The 17696-nt window shown below is 43.9% G+C and overlaps 2 protein-coding genes across 3 annotated transcripts in view; one reads left to right on the forward strand and one right to left on the reverse strand.

Annotated features, from left to right (window-relative positions):
* The window catches only part of LOC121537990 (von Willebrand factor A domain-containing protein 5B1), an 84039-nt gene extending 73169 nt beyond the window's left edge, over positions 1–10870 (reverse strand). The window contains exons 1-4 of the mRNA XM_041845692.2: positions 10815–10870; positions 9919–9971; positions 8837–8973; positions 1222–1369 (exon numbers count right to left, since the gene is read on the reverse strand). Of these exons, the coding sequence (XP_041701626.1) occupies positions 1222–1360 (139 nt within the window). The 5' untranslated portion in view covers positions 1361–1369; positions 8837–8973; positions 9919–9971; positions 10815–10870. The remainder of the gene's footprint in view (positions 1–1221; positions 1370–8836; positions 8974–9918; positions 9972–10814) is intronic.
* Positions 10259–17318, forward strand: ddx19a (DEAD-box helicase 19a). Of its 2 annotated transcripts, none has more exons than XM_041845693.2 (12): positions 10259–10445; positions 10818–10884; positions 10999–11049; positions 11149–11284; positions 11496–11588; positions 11860–11986; positions 12315–12429; positions 12686–12863; positions 14522–14759; positions 14923–15085; positions 15208–15399; positions 17102–17318. In XM_041845693.2, the coding sequence occupies exons 1-12, from the start codon at positions 10389–10391 to the stop codon at positions 17161–17163; spliced, it is 1479 nt and encodes a 492-aa protein (XP_041701627.2). In that variant the 5' UTR covers positions 10259–10388; the 3' UTR covers positions 17164–17318. The 2 variants fall into 2 exon arrangements, with proteins under 2 accessions (XP_041701627.2, XP_041701628.2); XM_041845694.2 differs by having other exon boundaries at positions 11884–11986.
* The last annotated feature ends 378 nt before the right edge of the window (positions 17319–17696 follow it).

Raw genomic sequence — 17696 nt, forward strand, 5'->3', positions numbered from 1 at the left:
GCCATGAGCAGCCAGATCCGTCAGCCAGCCATGAGCCGTCCAGCCAGGATCCGCCAGAGCCGGTCCAGCCGGGATCCGCCAGAGCCGTCCAGCCAGGATCCGCCAGCCAGCCAGGATCCGCCAGAGCCAGCCAGCCAGGATCCGCCATTTAGTCAGGTGCTGCCCCTTAGCTCGGTGTTGCTCCTTATCCTGGTGCTGTCCCTTATCCTGGTGCTGTCCCTTAGCCTAGTACTGCCCCTTAGTCCGGTACTGCCCCTTAGTCCGGTACTGCCCGTAGTCCGGTGCTGCCCCTTAGTCCGGTGCTGCCCCTTAGCCCGGTGCTGCCCCTTAGTCCGGTACTGCCCGTAGTCCGGTGCTGCCCTTAGCCCGGTGCTGCCCCTTGTTCCGGTGCTGCCCTTATACGGTGCTGCCCCTTATCCCGGTGCTGCCCCTTAGGCCGATGCTGCCCCTTAGTCCGGTGTTGCCCCTTAGTCCAGGTGGGGTTAGTTGGAGGGTGGTCATTGGGAGGAGGCTACCGAAGCAGGTTGTGACTGTGGTGGGGTGGGGATCACGACCGGGGCCAGAGCCGCCACCGTGGACAGACGCCCACCCAGACCCTCCCCTAGTCCTGATGTCGCACCTTTAGGGGGGGGTACTGTGACACTCTGGCTCTAGGACTTTTGTATGTGAGCTAGAGTGTATGTTGTTTTGTTGGGGATTTGGGTGTTTTTCTATGTTGGTAGTTCTGTCGGGTGTATTTCTATGTTTGCAGGTCTGTGGGTTGTTTTTCTAGGTCGTTGATTGGTGTCGTGTGACTCCCAATCGGAGGTAACGAGTGTCAGCTGTCGGCTCGTTATCTCTGATTGGGAGCCATATTTAAACTGTTGTGTTTCACTGTTTGTTTGTGGGTTTTTGTTCCATGTTTCTGTCAGTGTTACAGAGGACTTCACTATCGTCATTTGTTGTTTTTTCGTGGTTGCTTTATGAAATAAAGTCATTATGTTCACTCCACGCGCTGCGTATTGGTCCGCTCCTTTAGACGATCGTGACACCGTGGACAGTGCTCAAGTAATTATTGATATTGAGAAGCACTGTGGAAGCTCTGGAGGCTACCTCACAGACAAGGGAAGGAAATTCAGAATCATAAACACACTTGTATAAGGCCTCCAGAGAATGTTCATGATAACTTGTAGGAATGATCTTACTTAGTTTTATATTTGTAATAACAAATGAGGTTCTCACCCTCAATAGGATTGTCCTCGAAGTTGTTGTAGGTCATGGATGCTGTCAGGGCCAGAGTGTAACCTCTGACACAGGAAGTTATCTCGGAGACACTGAGAGGCAGAGCATTCTGACTCCCCTTGTTGATCAGGCCTGGCATGGTGAGTTTCTTTTCATTACCAATCATAGACAGAGGGTAAAAAACATATTGTTCAGAATCTCTTTTAATTACTCACACAACAATTCAACAAACAAGCAAACATCTGTATAAGTCTAGCTCTGATATCCTCTCCCTTGCATTGTTATCCAGCAATAACAAAAAATAAATAATAATAATAGTATCATCAAAGACAACAGAAAGGGCCTTTTTAGTGCCTTTGAAGTAGAATCATCTCTTTTGCTGTCCAGATGTCTGATCAGCAAAAACGTTACATCCCTGCAGAGCAGGCCCAGACAGTAAAACCACAGGGGAATTCAAACGATCAGTTCAGTCCTTGCATGCTTAGACTACAAAGGTGATTGGTGAAAATTAAAATGAAAACATTGGCGAGAGAGAGAGATTTTTTTATGTAGTATGTTTGGGGGCCTCTGATCTACTGTACATGCAAGGCAAAGGCAGCAAGCGACGATATAACACATTTGTCCAAGGTTATATTCAGGACACAACATTTCAAATTCCCATTACAGATGATCAACACCAAAGGTGCACTGGTCTGGTAGAATATTGCATGAATGAGGGTGCGAGATGAGATGGGGCTGTGAGAAGTGGCCAATGCTTATGGCCGGCCTGTTTTTATTCAAATGTCATCTTACAGTGCATTGGGAAAGTATTCAACCCCTTGACTTTTTCCACATTTTGTTAGGTTACAGCGTTATTCTAAAATTGATAAAATAGTTTTACACACACAATACCCCATAATGACAAAGCTATTTTTTGTATTCACACCCTTTACGCAGTACTTTGTTGAAGCACCTTTGGCAGCGATTACAGCCTCAAGTGTTCTTGTTAAATGTGCAACCAGAGGGGAAAAAAACTCTAGACCACCTTCACTCCACACACAGAGACGCTTACAAAGCTCTCCCTCGCCCTCCATTTGGCAAATCTGACCATAACTCTATTCTCCTGATTCCTGCTTATAAGCAAAAACTAAAGCAGGAAGCACCAGTGACTCGGTTAATAAGGAAGTGGTCAGAAGACGCAGATGCTAAGCTACAGGACTGTTTTGCTAGCACAGACTGGAATATGTTCTGGGATTCTTCCGATAGCATTGAGGAGTACACCACATCAGTCACTGGCTTCATCAATAAGTGCATCGATGACGTCATCCCCACAGTGACCGTACGTACAGTTGAAGTCGGAAGTTTACATACACTTAGGTTGGAGTCATTAAAAATCGTTTTTCAACCACTCCACAAATTTCTTGTTAACAAACTATAGTTTTGGCAAGTCGGTTAGGACATCTACTTTGTGCATGACACAAGTAATTTTTCCAACAATTGTTTACAGACAGATTATTTCACTTATAATTCACTGTATCACAATTCCAGTGGGTCAGAAGTTTACATACACTAAGTTGACAGCTTGGACAATTCCAGAAAATGATGTCATGGCTTTAGAAGCTTCTGATAGGCTAATTGACATCATTTGAGTCAATTGGAGGTATACCTGTGGATGTATTTCAAGGCCTACCTTCAAAATCAGTGCCTATTGCTTGACATCATGGGAAAATCAAAAGAAATGAGCCAAGACCTCAGATTTTTTTTTTGTGTAGACCTCCACAAGTCTGGTTCATCCTTGGGAGCTATTTCCAAATGCCTGAAGATACCACGTTCATCTGTACAAACAATCGTACGCAAGTATAAACACCATGGGACATGCAGCCGTCATACCGCTTAGGAAGGAGACGCGTTCTGTCTCCTAGAGATGAACGTACTTTGGTGCGAAAAGTGCAAATCAATCCCAGAACAACAGCAAAGGACCTTGTGAAGATGCTGGAGGAAAAGTATCTATATCCACAGTAAAACGAGTCCTATATCGACATTACCTGAAAGGCCGCTCAGCAAGGAAGAAGCCACTGCTCCAAAACCGCCATAAAAAAGCCAGACTACGGTTTGCAACTGCACATGGGGACATAGATCATACTTTTTGGAGAAATGTCCTCTGGTCTGATGAAACAAAAATAGAACTGTTTGGCCATAATGACCATCGTTATGTTTGGAGGAAAAAGGGGGACTTGCAAGCTGAAGAACACCATCCCAACCGTGAAGCATGGGGTTGGCAGCATCATGCTGTGGGGGTGCTTTGCTGCAGGAGGGACTGGTGCACTTCACAAAATAGATGGCATCATGAGGAAGGGAAATGATGTGGATATATTGAAGCAACATCTCAAGACATCAGTCAGGAAGTTAAAGCTTGGTTGCAAATGGGTCTTCCAAATGGACAATGACCCCAAGCATACTTCCATAGTTGTGACAAAATGGCTTAAGGATAACAAAGTCAAGGTATTGGAGTGGCCATCACAAAGCCCTGACCTTAATCCTATAGAAAATGTGTGGGCAGAACTGAAAAAGCGTGTGCGAGCAAGGAGGCCTACAAACCTGACTCAGTTACACCAGCTCTGTCAGGAGGAATGGGCCAAAATTCACCCTACTTATTGTGGGAAGCTTGTGGAAGGCTACCCGAAACATTTGACCCAAGTTAAACAATTTAAAGGCAATGCTACCAAATACTAATTGAGTGTACTTCTGACCCACTGGGAATGTTATGAAATAAATAAAAGCTGAAATAAATCATTCTCTCTACTATTATTCTGACATTTCACATTCTTAAAATAAAGTGGTGATCCTAACTGACCTAAGACAGTGAATTTTTACTAGGATTAAATGTCAGGAATTGTGAAAAACTGAGTTTAAATGTATTTGGCTAAGGTGTATGTAAACTTCCGACTTCAACTGTACATACCCCAACCAGAAGCCATGGATTACAGGCAACATCCGCACTAAGCTAAAGGGTAGAGCTGCCGCTTTCAAGGAGCGGGACTCTAACCCGGACGCTTAAAAGAAATCCCGTTATGCCCTCCGACGAACCATCAAACAGGCAAAGAGTTAATACAGGACTAAGATTGAATCGTACTACACCGGCTCTGACGCTCGTCGGATGTGGCAGGGCTTGAAAACTATTACAGACTACAAAGGGAAGCACAGCCGAGAGCTGCCCAGTGACACAAGCCTACCAGACGAGCTAAATCACTTCTATGCTCGCTTCGAGGCAAGCAATACTGAAGCATGCATGAGAGCATCAGCTGTTCCGGATGACTATATGATCACGCTCTCCGTAGCCGATGTGAGTAAGACTTTTAAGCAAGTCAACATTCACAAGGCCGCAGGGCCAGACGGATTACCAGGACGTGTACTCCGAGCATGCGCTGACCAACTGGCAAGTGTCTTCACTGACATTTTCAACATGTCCCTGACTGAGTCTGTAATACCAACATGTTTCAAGCAGACTACCATAGTCCCTGTGCCCAAGGACACTAAGATAACCTGCCTAAATGACTACCGACCCGTAGCACTCACGTCTGTAGCCATGAAGTGCTTTGAAAGGCTGGTCATGGCTCACATCGATACCATTATCCCAGAAACCCTAGACCCACTCCAATTTGCATACCGCCCCAACAGATCCACAGATGATGCTATCTCTATTGCACTCCACATTGCCCTGGACAAGAGGAACACCTACGTGAGAATGCTATTCATTGACTATAGCTCAGCGTTCAACACCATTGTGCCCTCAAAGGTCATCACTAAGCTAAGGACACTGGGACTAAACACCTCCCTCTGCAACTGGATCCTGGACTTCCTGACGGGCCGCTCCCAGGTGGTAAGGGTAGGTAACAACACATCTGCCACGCTGATCCTCAACATGGGGGCCCCTCAGGGTTGCGTGCTCAGTCCCCTCATGTACTCCCTGTTCACCCATGACTGCATGGCCAGGCACGACTCCAACACCATCATTAAGTTTGCCGACGACACAACAGTGGTAGGACTGATCACTGACAACGATGAGACAGCCTATAGGGAGGAGGTCAGAGACCTGGCCGTGTGGTGCCAGGATAACAACCTCTCCCTCAACGTGATCAAGACAAAGGAGATGATTGTGGACTACAGGAAAAAAAAGAGGACTGAGCACGCCCCCATTCTCATCGACAGGGCTGTAGTGGAACAGGTTGAGAGCTTCAAGTTCCTTGGTGTCCACATTACCAACAAACTATCATGGTCCAAACACACCAAGACAGTCGTGAAGAGGGCACGACAAAGCCTATTCACCCTCAGGAGACTGAAAAGATTTGGCATGGGTCCTCAGATCCTCAAAAAGTTATACAGCTGCACCATCGAGAGCATCCTGACTGGTTGCATCACCGACCGCAAGGCACTACAGAGGATAGTGCGTACGGCCCAGTACATCACTGTGGCCAAGCTTCCTGCCATCCAGGACCTCTATACCAGGCGATGGCAGACGAAGGCCCTAAACATTGTCAAAGACTCCAGCCACCCTTGTCATAGACTGTTCTCTCTGCTACCGCACGGCAAGCAGTCCCGGAGCGCCAAGTCTAGGTCCAAAAGGCTTCTTAACAGCTTCTACCCCCAAGCCATAAGACTCCTGAACAGCGAATCATGGCTACCCGGACAATTTGCATTGCCCCCCCCCCCCACCCCACCCCATCCCAAACCCCTCTTTTACGCTGCTGCTACTCTGTTTATTATTTATGCATAGTCACTTTAACACTACCCACATGTACATATTACCTCAATTACCTTGACTAACCGGTGCCCCCGCACATTGCCTCTCTACCGGTACCCCCTGTATATAGCCTCCCTACTGTTATTATATTTTAATACTGCTCTTTAATTATTTTCTATTTTTAAATGTTTTACTTATCTATTTTTTACTTAACACTTAAGAAACTGCATTGTTGGTTAAGGGCTTGTAAGTAAGCATTTCACTGTAATGTCTACACCTGTTGTATTCGGCACGTGGCAAATAAAATTTGATTAGATTTGATTTGATGACGCTACACGCTTGGCACACCTGTATTTGGGGAGTTTCTCCCATTCCTCTCTGCAGATCCTCTCAAGTTCTATCAGGTTGGATGGGGAGCGTTGCTGCACAGCTATTGTCAGGTCTCTCCAGAGGTGTTAAATCGGGTTCAAGTCTGGGAAGCCACTCCTGCGTTGTCTTGGCTGTGTCCTTATGGTCGTTGTCCTGTTGGAAGGTGAACCTTTGCGCCAGTCTGAGGTCCTGAGCGCTCTGGAGCAGGTTTTCATCAAGAATCTCTCTGTACTTTGCTCCGTTCATCTTTGCCTCGATCCTGACTTGTCTCCCAGTCCCTGCCGCTGAAAAACATCCCCACAGCATGATGCTTCCACCACCATGCTTCGCCGTAGGGATGGTGCCAGGTTTCCTCCAGACGTGACGCTTGGCATTCAGGCCAATGAGTTCAATCTTGGTTTCATCAGACCAGAGAATTTTGTTTCTCATGGTATGAGAGTCTTTAGGTAAACTCCAAGCGGGCTGTCATGTGCCTTTTACTGAGGAGTGGCTTCCGTCCGGCCACTCTACCATAAAGGCCTGATTGGTGGAGTGCTGCAGAGATGGTTGTCCTTCTGGAAGGTTCTCCCATCTCCACAGAGGAACTCTAGAGCTCTATCAGAGTGACCATCGGGTTCTTGGTCACCTCCCTGACGAAGGCCCTTCTCCCCCGATTGCTCAGTTTGGCCAGGCGGCCAGCTCTAGGAAGAGTCTTGGTGGTTCCAAACATCTTCCATTTAAGAAGGATGGAGGCCACTGTGTTATTGGGAACCTTCAATGCTGCAGAAATGTTTTGGTACCCTTCCCCGATCTGTGCCTCAACACAATCCTGTCTCGGAGCTCTACTGACAATTCCTTTACTCTGACATGCACTGTCAACTGTGGGACCTTATATAGACAGGTGTGTGCCTTTCCAAATTATGTCCAATCAATTTAATTTACCACAGGTGGAGTCCAATCAAGTTGTAGAAACATCTCAAGGATGATCAATGGAAACAGGATGCACCCGAGCTCAATTTCGATCTCATTGCAAAGGGTCTGAATACTTGTTTTTTATTTGTAAGAAATTTGCAAAAAAATCTAAAAACCTGTTTTCGCTTTGTCATTATGGGGTATTGTGTGTAGATTGCTGAGAAAAATAAAATGTTTAATCAATTTTAGAATAAGGCTGTAACGTAACAAAATGTGGAAAAAGTAAAGGGGTCTGAATACTTTCCGAAGGCACTGTATATGGCAACCCAGACTTTATTATGTTGTGGTGTCCTGGGTTTCTGTCGTGTCCAGAAAGACATAGCCTGAGCCTCTAACACAGCCTTTATGAGTGGTATTGTGAGGAAAGCAAATTTCCATAGAGACCGTTGCCTGCCTGCTAATCATCCTGGCCAGTGTTTCTCCAAACTAATATGCCAGTATTAGTGGCTGTAAGACTACATACAGAGTGAAAAACTCTAAACTGCTCCTTCAGCGAAATAGTATTTTTGTGAATTATCTACATGATGGATCTCAAGATCGTTGGTCTTCCTGACTCCCTGCCTGGACAAGACGACAACATTTAACAAACCAGACCACTGTCTGCTGTCATAATGCAGCCACAATTTACAGGATCCATAATTCATTTTTTATTTTTTATTTGTATTTTCACACTTATTAATCAAAAGGAGGTTTTGGCTGGCCCGGCACAGCATTGTCATTTAGTGAAAAGGAAAAGGCCAGACAGATACACCCACAGTGCTCACTGCGCACACCTGCTCTGCTCTTCAATCAGTGTCAACAGTGCCACCACGTGTCCTAAGGGACACAAGATGGGAATAAGATGCAGATGCAGTGTCTTGTTCCTCTAAGATGCAAAATGCCATTATTCTTCCCTTATTCCAAAAACAAATTGAACAGCATAACTGGACTGTAAACTGTTTTTGCTGTGACAACACAGAAATGCATTGTGAAATCAGATTATTTAGCCTCATATTGATTGACAGTTACAATGCAAACATGATTAATAACCTAAATCCACTTGTACAAATAGCCATGCTTAGCAATCAGGGTGGAAATAATATATCAAAAAATTAGAACAGGAACAAAAATGTAGGGGGAAAATCCAATCATAATTAAGTTGATTGATATTATGCCCTTTTCAGTAATGGCAAAATCCTAAAGGCAATCCATTAGTGTTTCTCTCTTAATGGGAGTTTCTTTTTTCAGTCTGACAGGCTGTGATAATGAGTGTGTCCAAGTGACAGACCCCATGAGACCCCTCTCCTTGTCGTATGAATAATCTTGAGCACTTCAGAAAGGCTCATCCAAACATAGCCTAATATCATCCATATACCTGTAGCCACCATTCATACAGTACAGTCATAATAACATCACAATAACAACAGCTTTCCAAGGAAACAGGTCAGAAACAACCACCTGTTGATAATACAGAATGGTTTGTATTGCTATTGCTGGATTTAATTGCTGCCTGATAGAATTGCTAAAATATCAATGCCAATATACAATATACATGCACAATATTCAGCAACAACTACTGAAATACTGAAGCCTTACCTTTCATTTGTGTCAACTGGGGGTGGGATGATGATCTCTGTCTTTTGGATACCCACTTTTCAGGAAATATGTCCTTTTCTCCTCGATTTCTTTTCTCCTTCCTTTTTCTTTCCTCTACAGTATGTGGCAAATGCCAGCTATCAGAGGTGGGGAGAGAAACTATTAATTAAATGTCTCTGGCTTTTCACAGAGGGACTAAACAAACAAAAAAAGAGAAGGACAGTGGACACTAGGCAGCAACCGTTGCAGCAATTCAGTCAGCACAGCAACATGTGGTTATACAAAGTATCTCTCAGCTCAGTCTCTCTCCTCCCTCCCTGTGGCTGGAGTTAGAGGTTTTCACTGACGGACGGACGGACGGACAGAGAGAGAGAGAGAGAGAGAGAGAGAGATAGAGAGAGAGAGAGAGAGAGAGACCTGTGCAACAGATTAGCATTCTCCCTTTCCCTACTACCCCTCCCCTCTGCATTCATAGCATCAGCACCACCCACTCTCCTTCTACTCTGCAATCAATGACCCCATTGATGCATCCTTTTTGATAGCTGGGGGATCAGACTAAATGAAATGCAACGCCAGGCGTGGAGAACAAGAAAGGGTGAGAGAGGAGAACCTAAAGCACGTCTCGCCTCCATCCAGGCATCAACCTTCCCCCTCACCAGTCCAGTGCTCTGTCTCTGCTTTAATGCAAAGCCTATAATGTTTAGATTCTAATGTGGGTAGTGGGATTTTGGCTATCTGCATTGTGGCCACTGTTAGTCTGATCCACCTGTTATTTTCCCCCCACTGAGGATGTAACCATGACAATCGATGTAGACCTCTACTGGTGTCTTAAAAGACATACGTGAGGGAGGGGGTGGTGTGGGTGGGGGGTATTGGCTGAAGCTGCATCCGCTCCACAATTAAATGAACATAATGCTGGCCATTAAGTAATCTCCCCCCTCTCTCTTTATCTGTGTGGTGTGTGTGTTGTGGTGTTTGTGAGTGAGAGAGAGAGAGAGAGAGAGAGAGAGAGAGAGAGAGAAATTATGAGGAGAGAGGCGGAGGAGATGATCCAAGAGTAAAGTGGACTGACAGGTCTCTACCTGGCTGGGTCACTCATCAGGACCGCCATAATCTCTTCTCCTCCTCAGTATTTCTGGGACCAGATGACAAATCAAAAAGAAAAAGCCATATCAAATTAGCTAGAAATTATAGCTGTAATAAATTGACGATTAATAAATAATAGATTAAACTGACACGTGAAAAATAGCCAAACCTGTTTATCTGATAACAGATTGTATTATTCCTATATAGCCTGTGGTATTGCACATTTTCACGAAGGCCTACACAAACTAATTTGGGGTAAAACAAAGTTGATGCACTCTTTCCGATGGGAACTCGGAAGTGGAATTCTGAGTTCCCATCCGAAAGAGTGCAGCTAGGTGCGCAACAGCGGCAGCTTCTTTGGCTTAGCAGGCAGCAGCATCCCTTTCGACGCACAGCTTGATTTCACAGTTTGTGTAGCTAAAACTTCTGAAACTTGGTCTAAAATAATATACATTACACGTGAATAATGGCTACTGACTCCTGGGCTCTGGCTGTCGATAAACAGGAAGCTACGACTGACTCTGTAAGTTTAAATGTATAGCAAGTTTAGCTAGCTAGCTCGTTAGCTAGCTACATTCTCAGCCATGCATGACGAAAAGGTACAGACTTTATGCTGCTACCTAGCAAGCTTGCTAGCGCAGCCAACTGTAGCTGAGGCAATGTGGCTGAGCTGTCAAACCAGAGGTTAGCTAGCATACCGTGTGCTGATGGTGTGCCACTGTTAACTGACACACCTTTTGAATGACTAGCGGTGTTTGTTATGCCTTTGAAGTTGTTGGCATAATTTGACACTTCAGTGCAGACACGTGCTTGCCAAGATTTGTTGAGGGAAAACTTGCATTCTGAGACCAGCTAGATATTTGCTTACTAACAACATGTTTCTTTCTCTTACCAGTTCGGCTCCTTGGTGATCAGATCCCCACCTCGAGGTATAGGTGATGCTGCAACTAGAAAGGCAAAAGGTAAAATCACTGTGGTGTCAATCATGAACATTTGCACGTGATATTCTTCCATGTATTATTGTCCATTACCTTTTTGTGATAAAATGGGGTGATGAGTTTCTGTTGTTCCCCCAGGTACCACAAAACAAGTGGAGAATGGCACAAATGTGGAAGTGGAAGAAAAAGGTGTGTGAATTCTCAGGGTTTATTTTAACCCCCCCCTCCCCATCATGTCTCCATTCAGTTACTACAACAGGTCATTCACCTGTCACTCTTGTCTTGTAGAGGACAAAGCGGCCCAGTCGTTGTTAAATAAGATGATCCACACCAGCCTTGTGAACACTACCAATCAAGTAGAGGTTCTTCAAAGGGATCCCAACTCTCCTCTTTACTCTGTCAAGACATTTGAAGAGCTGAGACTGTACGTCATCTTGGTGTTCAAATTCACCATTGCTTACTAATTTACAAATGTGTACAGGCCTACCTCACATGAAACCAAATTATACAGTGTATTTTAACCTGAGTTAGGATCCACAACATTGCTTTTTTGCGGTATCGTGTGTGGTGTATGTTCAACATGTTTGGTTAGCCTTTTTTTTACATGTGGTCTTTTAAATGTACTTCCATCTCAGGAAAGATGAGCTGCTAAGAGGAGTGTATGACATGGGTTTTAACAGACCCTCTAAGATCCAGGAGAATGCCCTGCCCATGATGCTGGCAGAGCCGTGAGTACCCATTTCATTTAGCTCAATGCTCCTTGTGATGAAGCTCAATAATAGAGGAAATAGCCTAGATATTCTGCACATGTGAAGGGGTTGTGTTGTGTGTTCTGATATTGCACATTTAATTTTAACCTTCAGTCAGATGTAGTCAAACTAGTTATTAACCATTATCACGTTTATGTATGCAGTAATATAGTTGTTTGATTGGATTTTGATGTGAAATTAATGGAATCTACATGATCTACCTTTTAGTCCCCCATTGTTCTCTCTTCAGCATGTATTATCCCTCTGGTTCCAGACCTCAGAACCTGATTGCCCAATCACAGTCCGGCACAGGTAAAACAGCTGCCTTTGCGCTGGCCATGCTCAGCCATGTTGACCCAGCTAACAAATGGACTCAGGTGAGTTGACATCGCCATCTTCAGCACTGATATATACTGGGAGCCATTAGGATTACTCAGGCTATGGTCATGAACTTAGCTTTAAGAAGCTAGACATCTGATACAGGTACTCAGAGGTCAGGTAATCAGCAAGTTCAGAAAGAGTTTGCTCTTTAGGTGGATTTTTATGGGTTTGTTTGTTTTTATTAAGAGCGTCTGCCAATAAGGGTAGCAGGTAAAAGGAAAGTGTCTTAGTTTAGAGAACTTCTATCATGGTGTGTTGCTTTTTTAGTTTGTTGATTTTATAGATTGAAGCCTCATATTACTGAAACTCATTTTGCCCCCTCAGTGTCTTTGCATTGCCCCAACGTACGAGCTAGCTTTGCAGACTGGTAAAGTCATTGAACAGATGGGGAAATTCTATCCTGAGGTCAAATTGGCATATGCCATTCGTGGCAATAAATGTAAGTGTCAAAACATTCATGCTTTTTTATTCTGAATACAATCTGTTATGTTATGGTGCCTAATGTCACTGGGGAAATTGTAATCAATGCCGGTGCTCTCACCCAAATGTCACGTCGGAAGCATAACTTTCAATGAAGCGAATGCCACATCCTAACAAGTTGTATTATAGAATGGATGTTCTGTAAAAGATGCTGTTGAGAATCATAATTGTAACAACATCATTAACTGTCATGTATGTCTCTTGGTGCTGAGCAGTGGATCGAGGGATGAAGCTTCAGGAGCAGATTGTCATCGGGACACCTGGCACGGTCCTAGACTGGTGCTCCAAACTGAAGATCATCGACCCCAAGAAGATCAGCATCTTCGTCCTGGACGAGGCTGACGTCATGATCGCCACACAAGGTCACCAGGACCAGAGCATCCGGATCCAAAGGTGAGTTTTCTCATAACAAGTTGTAAATGTACAGTACTCTCATCTAGCAGAACCTAAGTTCTACAAGACACGCTCGTCTTGCAGGCCAGTAATTACATGAGTGTTGCTATTAACCTCATGAATGATAGGGCACATTTTTATTTCTGCCTAAATAGACATATGCAAATGTAATTCTTTCATGAGATGTCCATAAACAATAACTGGTAATGTTGCATAGTTTTAGAAAGTTCGGGAACTTACCTTTTTGGTAAAAATAGTTACAAATTGTTGAGGTGTACTCACTTTTGAGGACAACCTCAAGTACATAGTACAAATATTAGGAAAATATGAAAAATTTAGATTTTTTTCTATTCAACAAAAGTGGAGCAATAGGGCTTGAAATTACAAATATTTTCTAAATAAAGTACATTGTAAACGACTTACTATAGATTTCACCTTTCTTATAACTGTCAAATAAATATGATCATACTTAGTGACAATACAATATTGGCACTATTTCACATAACTGAATTCTGAACATCCACTGAGCGGTGCAGACACCATTCAAATTTGTGCAGACTCGTTATAATTTCAGCTTGTCTTTGACCTAAAGAAAGTGGTCTTGTTTAAATTCTATGACATGATTTTGTATTTTTTTCATGTTGAGAGCTCAATCCAGCTGAGAATATCACAGCGAGATAGAAGTTCTATTGCATCCGCTAGTCTTCCACTTCATATGCGCTATTGCAAGCGCAGCTGTGAGTTTCACAGGCACAGGAAATTGTTCCTTTGCCTGGATAGGCCAGAAAAGGTGACATGTCACTCCCTATAAATGTGGAGTCTGAAACCTGACACTTCAAGTCAGCTCCACAGAGAGCAGACCAATGGGGCTTTCTGGCACTATAAGGCACGGGACCCTATGACATTCACAGAAAGTTTTGTAAACCAAAATGTCAGTCGGAACCGGTCCAGAACCACTCAGTCCCCCATATAGGGGACTTAACATCTTTGTTTACAAACACTTGTAAAAGGGCTCTTAAAGACATGCTCTGGAACTTTGGCGACTACTAAGTCTTTTTTAAACGTCCTGCTTTGGCTGGATGTGTCAATGTGTAGTTCATACATACTTAATCTATAAGCAGAATTACTGTCTTACCTCAATTAGCCGCGAATTCCCTAGTTTGAAAGCGACTGTTTTTCAAAATGTTTCCTACATTTTCCCCCACGTGGGCCAGCCCCCTAGCAATTCAAGTTCATCCAAAGAGCTTCAGCCCCTCGCCATTTGAGTGACAGCTAGGAAGATGCACACACTTCAGAGAGAGGGAGAGCAATGACGTGGTGCACATACTGTATCTGCATAGGTGTGACCTAGTAAGCAATTTTCGGGAACCACTTTTACCTCGAGCACTACTTTCAGAAGGACTGTCTGAAAAGTATACAAAAGCACCAGAGAATATCTTTAATGACCACTGATGGTTTTCAGATACTATTAGACTCAATAGGCTATTAGTTAACCAGTTGAAGAAGCTAAGGTATCTTGAGGACTTTTCCTGTTGTGATGTCTTTTTCTGATGCTAATAAACTGTGTTCTTAGCTAACTAAATGATGACGGCTAATACTATGCATCTATTCATTATCCAGCTGGAGAAACTGACTTTTCCCTCCCCCACCCCACGCAGAATGTTGCCAAATGAATGTCAGATGCTGCTGTTCTCGGCCACGTTTGAGGACTCAGTCTGGAAGTTTGCAGAGAGGGTCGTGCCAGACCCCAACATCATCAAGCTGAAACGTGAAGAGGAGACTCTGGACACCATCAAGCAGTATTACGTGCTCTGCAATGATAAGGAGGAGAAGTTCACAGCCCTCTGTAATATCTACGGCGCCATTACCATCGCCCAGGCCATGATCTTCTGTCACGTGAGTCTGTCCGCCTTCTCAACGTATCATAGGAATTAAATAAATATCTGGGGGATTTGGGTTGATATGGTACATAAACTAGCCTAATAAAGTGAAGAAATAAAGAAGGCGTTTGTATGGTACATAAAGTAACATAAATAATCTATGGTCTTTGCCTTTGTAGACCCGAAGGACAGCTGGCTGGCTGTCTGCTGAGCTGACCAAAGAAGGCCATGTGGTGGCACTGCTGAGTGGGGAGATGACTGTTGAGCAGAGAGCGGCCATCATTGAACGCTTCAGGGAGGGCAAGGAGAAAGTCCTGGTGACCACCAACTTATGCTCCAGAGGTGAATATCAAGAAAATGAAAGCATGATAAATGTAACCAATTTTCTTATGTAGGAAGGTGTGTGTTTCGCATTGACATTGACCATTTTTGATTATAACATGCTTTTCTTTTTTTATCAATAGGTATTGATGTTGAGCAAGTTTCCGTGGTGATCAACTTTGACCTGCCCATGGACAAAGACGGAAACGCTGACAACGAGACATACCTTCACCGGATTGGCCGCACAGGACGTTTCGGCAAGAGGGGGCTTGCCGTCAATATGATTGACAGCAAACACAGCATGAACATTCTCAACCAAATCGAGGAGCATTTCAGTACGTCGCTCTGTCTCTAGACCAATTAAATACAAGATTGTACGTATTGATCTACAGTGGGGAAAACAAGTATTTGATACACTGCCGATTTTGCATGTTTTCCTACTTACAAAGCATGTAGAAGTCTGTAATTTTTATCATATGTACACTTCAACTGTGAGAGACGGAATCTAAAACAAAAATCCAGAAAATCACATTGTATGATTTTTAAGTAATTAATTTGCATTTTATTGCATGACATAAGTATTTGATCACCTACCAACCAGTAAGAATTCCGGCTCTCACAGACCTGTTACTTTTTCTTTAAGAAGCCCTCCTGTTCTCCACTCATTACCTGTATTAACTGCACCTCTTTGAACTCGTTACCTGTATAAAAGACACCTGTCCACACACTCAATCAAACAGACTCCAACCTCTCCCCACAATGGCCAAGACCAGAGAGCTGTGTAAGGACATCAGGGATACAATTGTAGACCTGCACAAGGCTGGGATGGGCTACAGGACAATAGGCAAGCAGCTTGGTGAGAAGGCAACAACTGTTGGTGCAATTATTAGAAAATGGAAGAAGTTCAAGATGACGGTCAATCACCCTCGGTCTGGGGCTCCATGCAAGATCTCACCTCGTGGGGCATCAATGATCATGAGGAAGGTGAGGGATCAGCCCAGAACTACACGGCAGGACCTGGTCAATGACCTGAAGAGAGCTGGGACCACAGTCTCAAAGAAAACCATTAGTAACACACTACGCCGTCATGGATTAAAATCCTGCAGCGCACGCAAGGTCCCCCTGCTCAAGCCAGCACATGTCCAGGCCCGTCTGAAGTTTGCCAATGACCACCTGGATGATCCAGTGGAGGAATGGGAGAAGGTCATGTGGTCTGATAAGAAAAAAATATAGCTTTTTGGTCTAAACTCCACTCGCCGTGTTTGGAGGAAGAAGAAGGATGAGTACAACCCCAAGAACACCATCCCAACCGTGAAACATGGAGGTGGAAACATCATTCTTTGGGGATGCTTTTCTGCAAAGGGGACAGGACGACTGCACCGTATTGAGGGGAGGATGGACGGGGCCATGTATTGCGAGATCTTGGCCAACAACCTCCTTCCCTCAGTAACAGCATTGAAGATGGGTCGTAGCTGGGTCTTCCAGCATGACAACGACCCGAAACACACAGCCAGGGTAACTAAGGAGTGGCTCCGTAAGAAGCATCTCATGGTCCTGGAGTGGCCTAGCCAGTCTCCAGACCTGAACCCAATAGAAAATCTTTGGAGGGATCTGAAAGTCCGTATTGCCCAGCGACAGCCCCGAAACCTGAAGAAGGTCTGTATGGAGGAGTGGGCCAAAATCCCTACTGCAGTATGTGCAAACCTGGTCAAGACCTACAGGAAACGTATGATCTCTGTAATTGCAAACAAAGATTTCTGTACCAAATATTAAGTTCTGCTTTTCTGATGTATCAAATACTTATGTCATGCAATAAAATGCAAATTAATTACTTAAAAATCATATCATGCGATTTTCTGGATTTTTTCCATCTCTCACAGTTGAAGTGTACCTATGATAAAAATTACAGACCTCTAGATGCTTTGTAAGTAGGAAAACCTTCAAAATCGGCAGTGTATCAAATACTTGTTCTCCCCACTGTATATAATAGTGTTCTCCTTAGTAACCTAACCTTTCGTCTTGTTTTTTTCCCAACAGATAAAAAGATAAACAAACTTGACACTGACGATCTGGATGAAATCGAGAAAATCGGCAACTGAAGAGGCTGTTATCTTTTATAAATCATAATTTAATGCATCTAATATTTATGCAGGTGGGACTGTTACCTCACATTAATAATATAACTACACAGATCATACACGTAGCTAGCTAGCGAACAGTACGCTTTAACTTCAAATGAAAACGACTTTCTGACAAAATTAGAAATGTGTAATTTTCTGAAAATGTAGCTAGCTAGACTATCTTACCCGTATACATGGATGGACGCTTCTCCCTCTCGGTCACGGATGCCATGGTTGCCTTAGTTTGAAGATGTAATCTGGAGACAGGTACAACAGCCTTCTGTGTGTTCTCTTTTCGACTCCGTCTGCATATTTGCAATCAAACACCAGAATTAGCTATCATACTCTAATTCCACCGTGCATTCTATTGATTTCAAAACTCAGTCCTCCAGAAAGTGGAGAGCAACACCTTTGCAGTTCTACTACGTGATATCTTTCAAAAAAGCAGTGTTAGGATTACCTACACATACTGACCAGCTCATGTTATAGACAGAAGCGTGCTACATGGCAGA

Source organism: Coregonus clupeaformis, chromosome 24 (assembly GCF_020615455.1).
Source record: "Coregonus clupeaformis isolate EN_2021a chromosome 24, ASM2061545v1, whole genome shotgun sequence".
In the NCBI taxonomy this organism is placed as follows: Eukaryota; Metazoa; Chordata; class Actinopteri; order Salmoniformes; family Salmonidae; genus Coregonus; species Coregonus clupeaformis.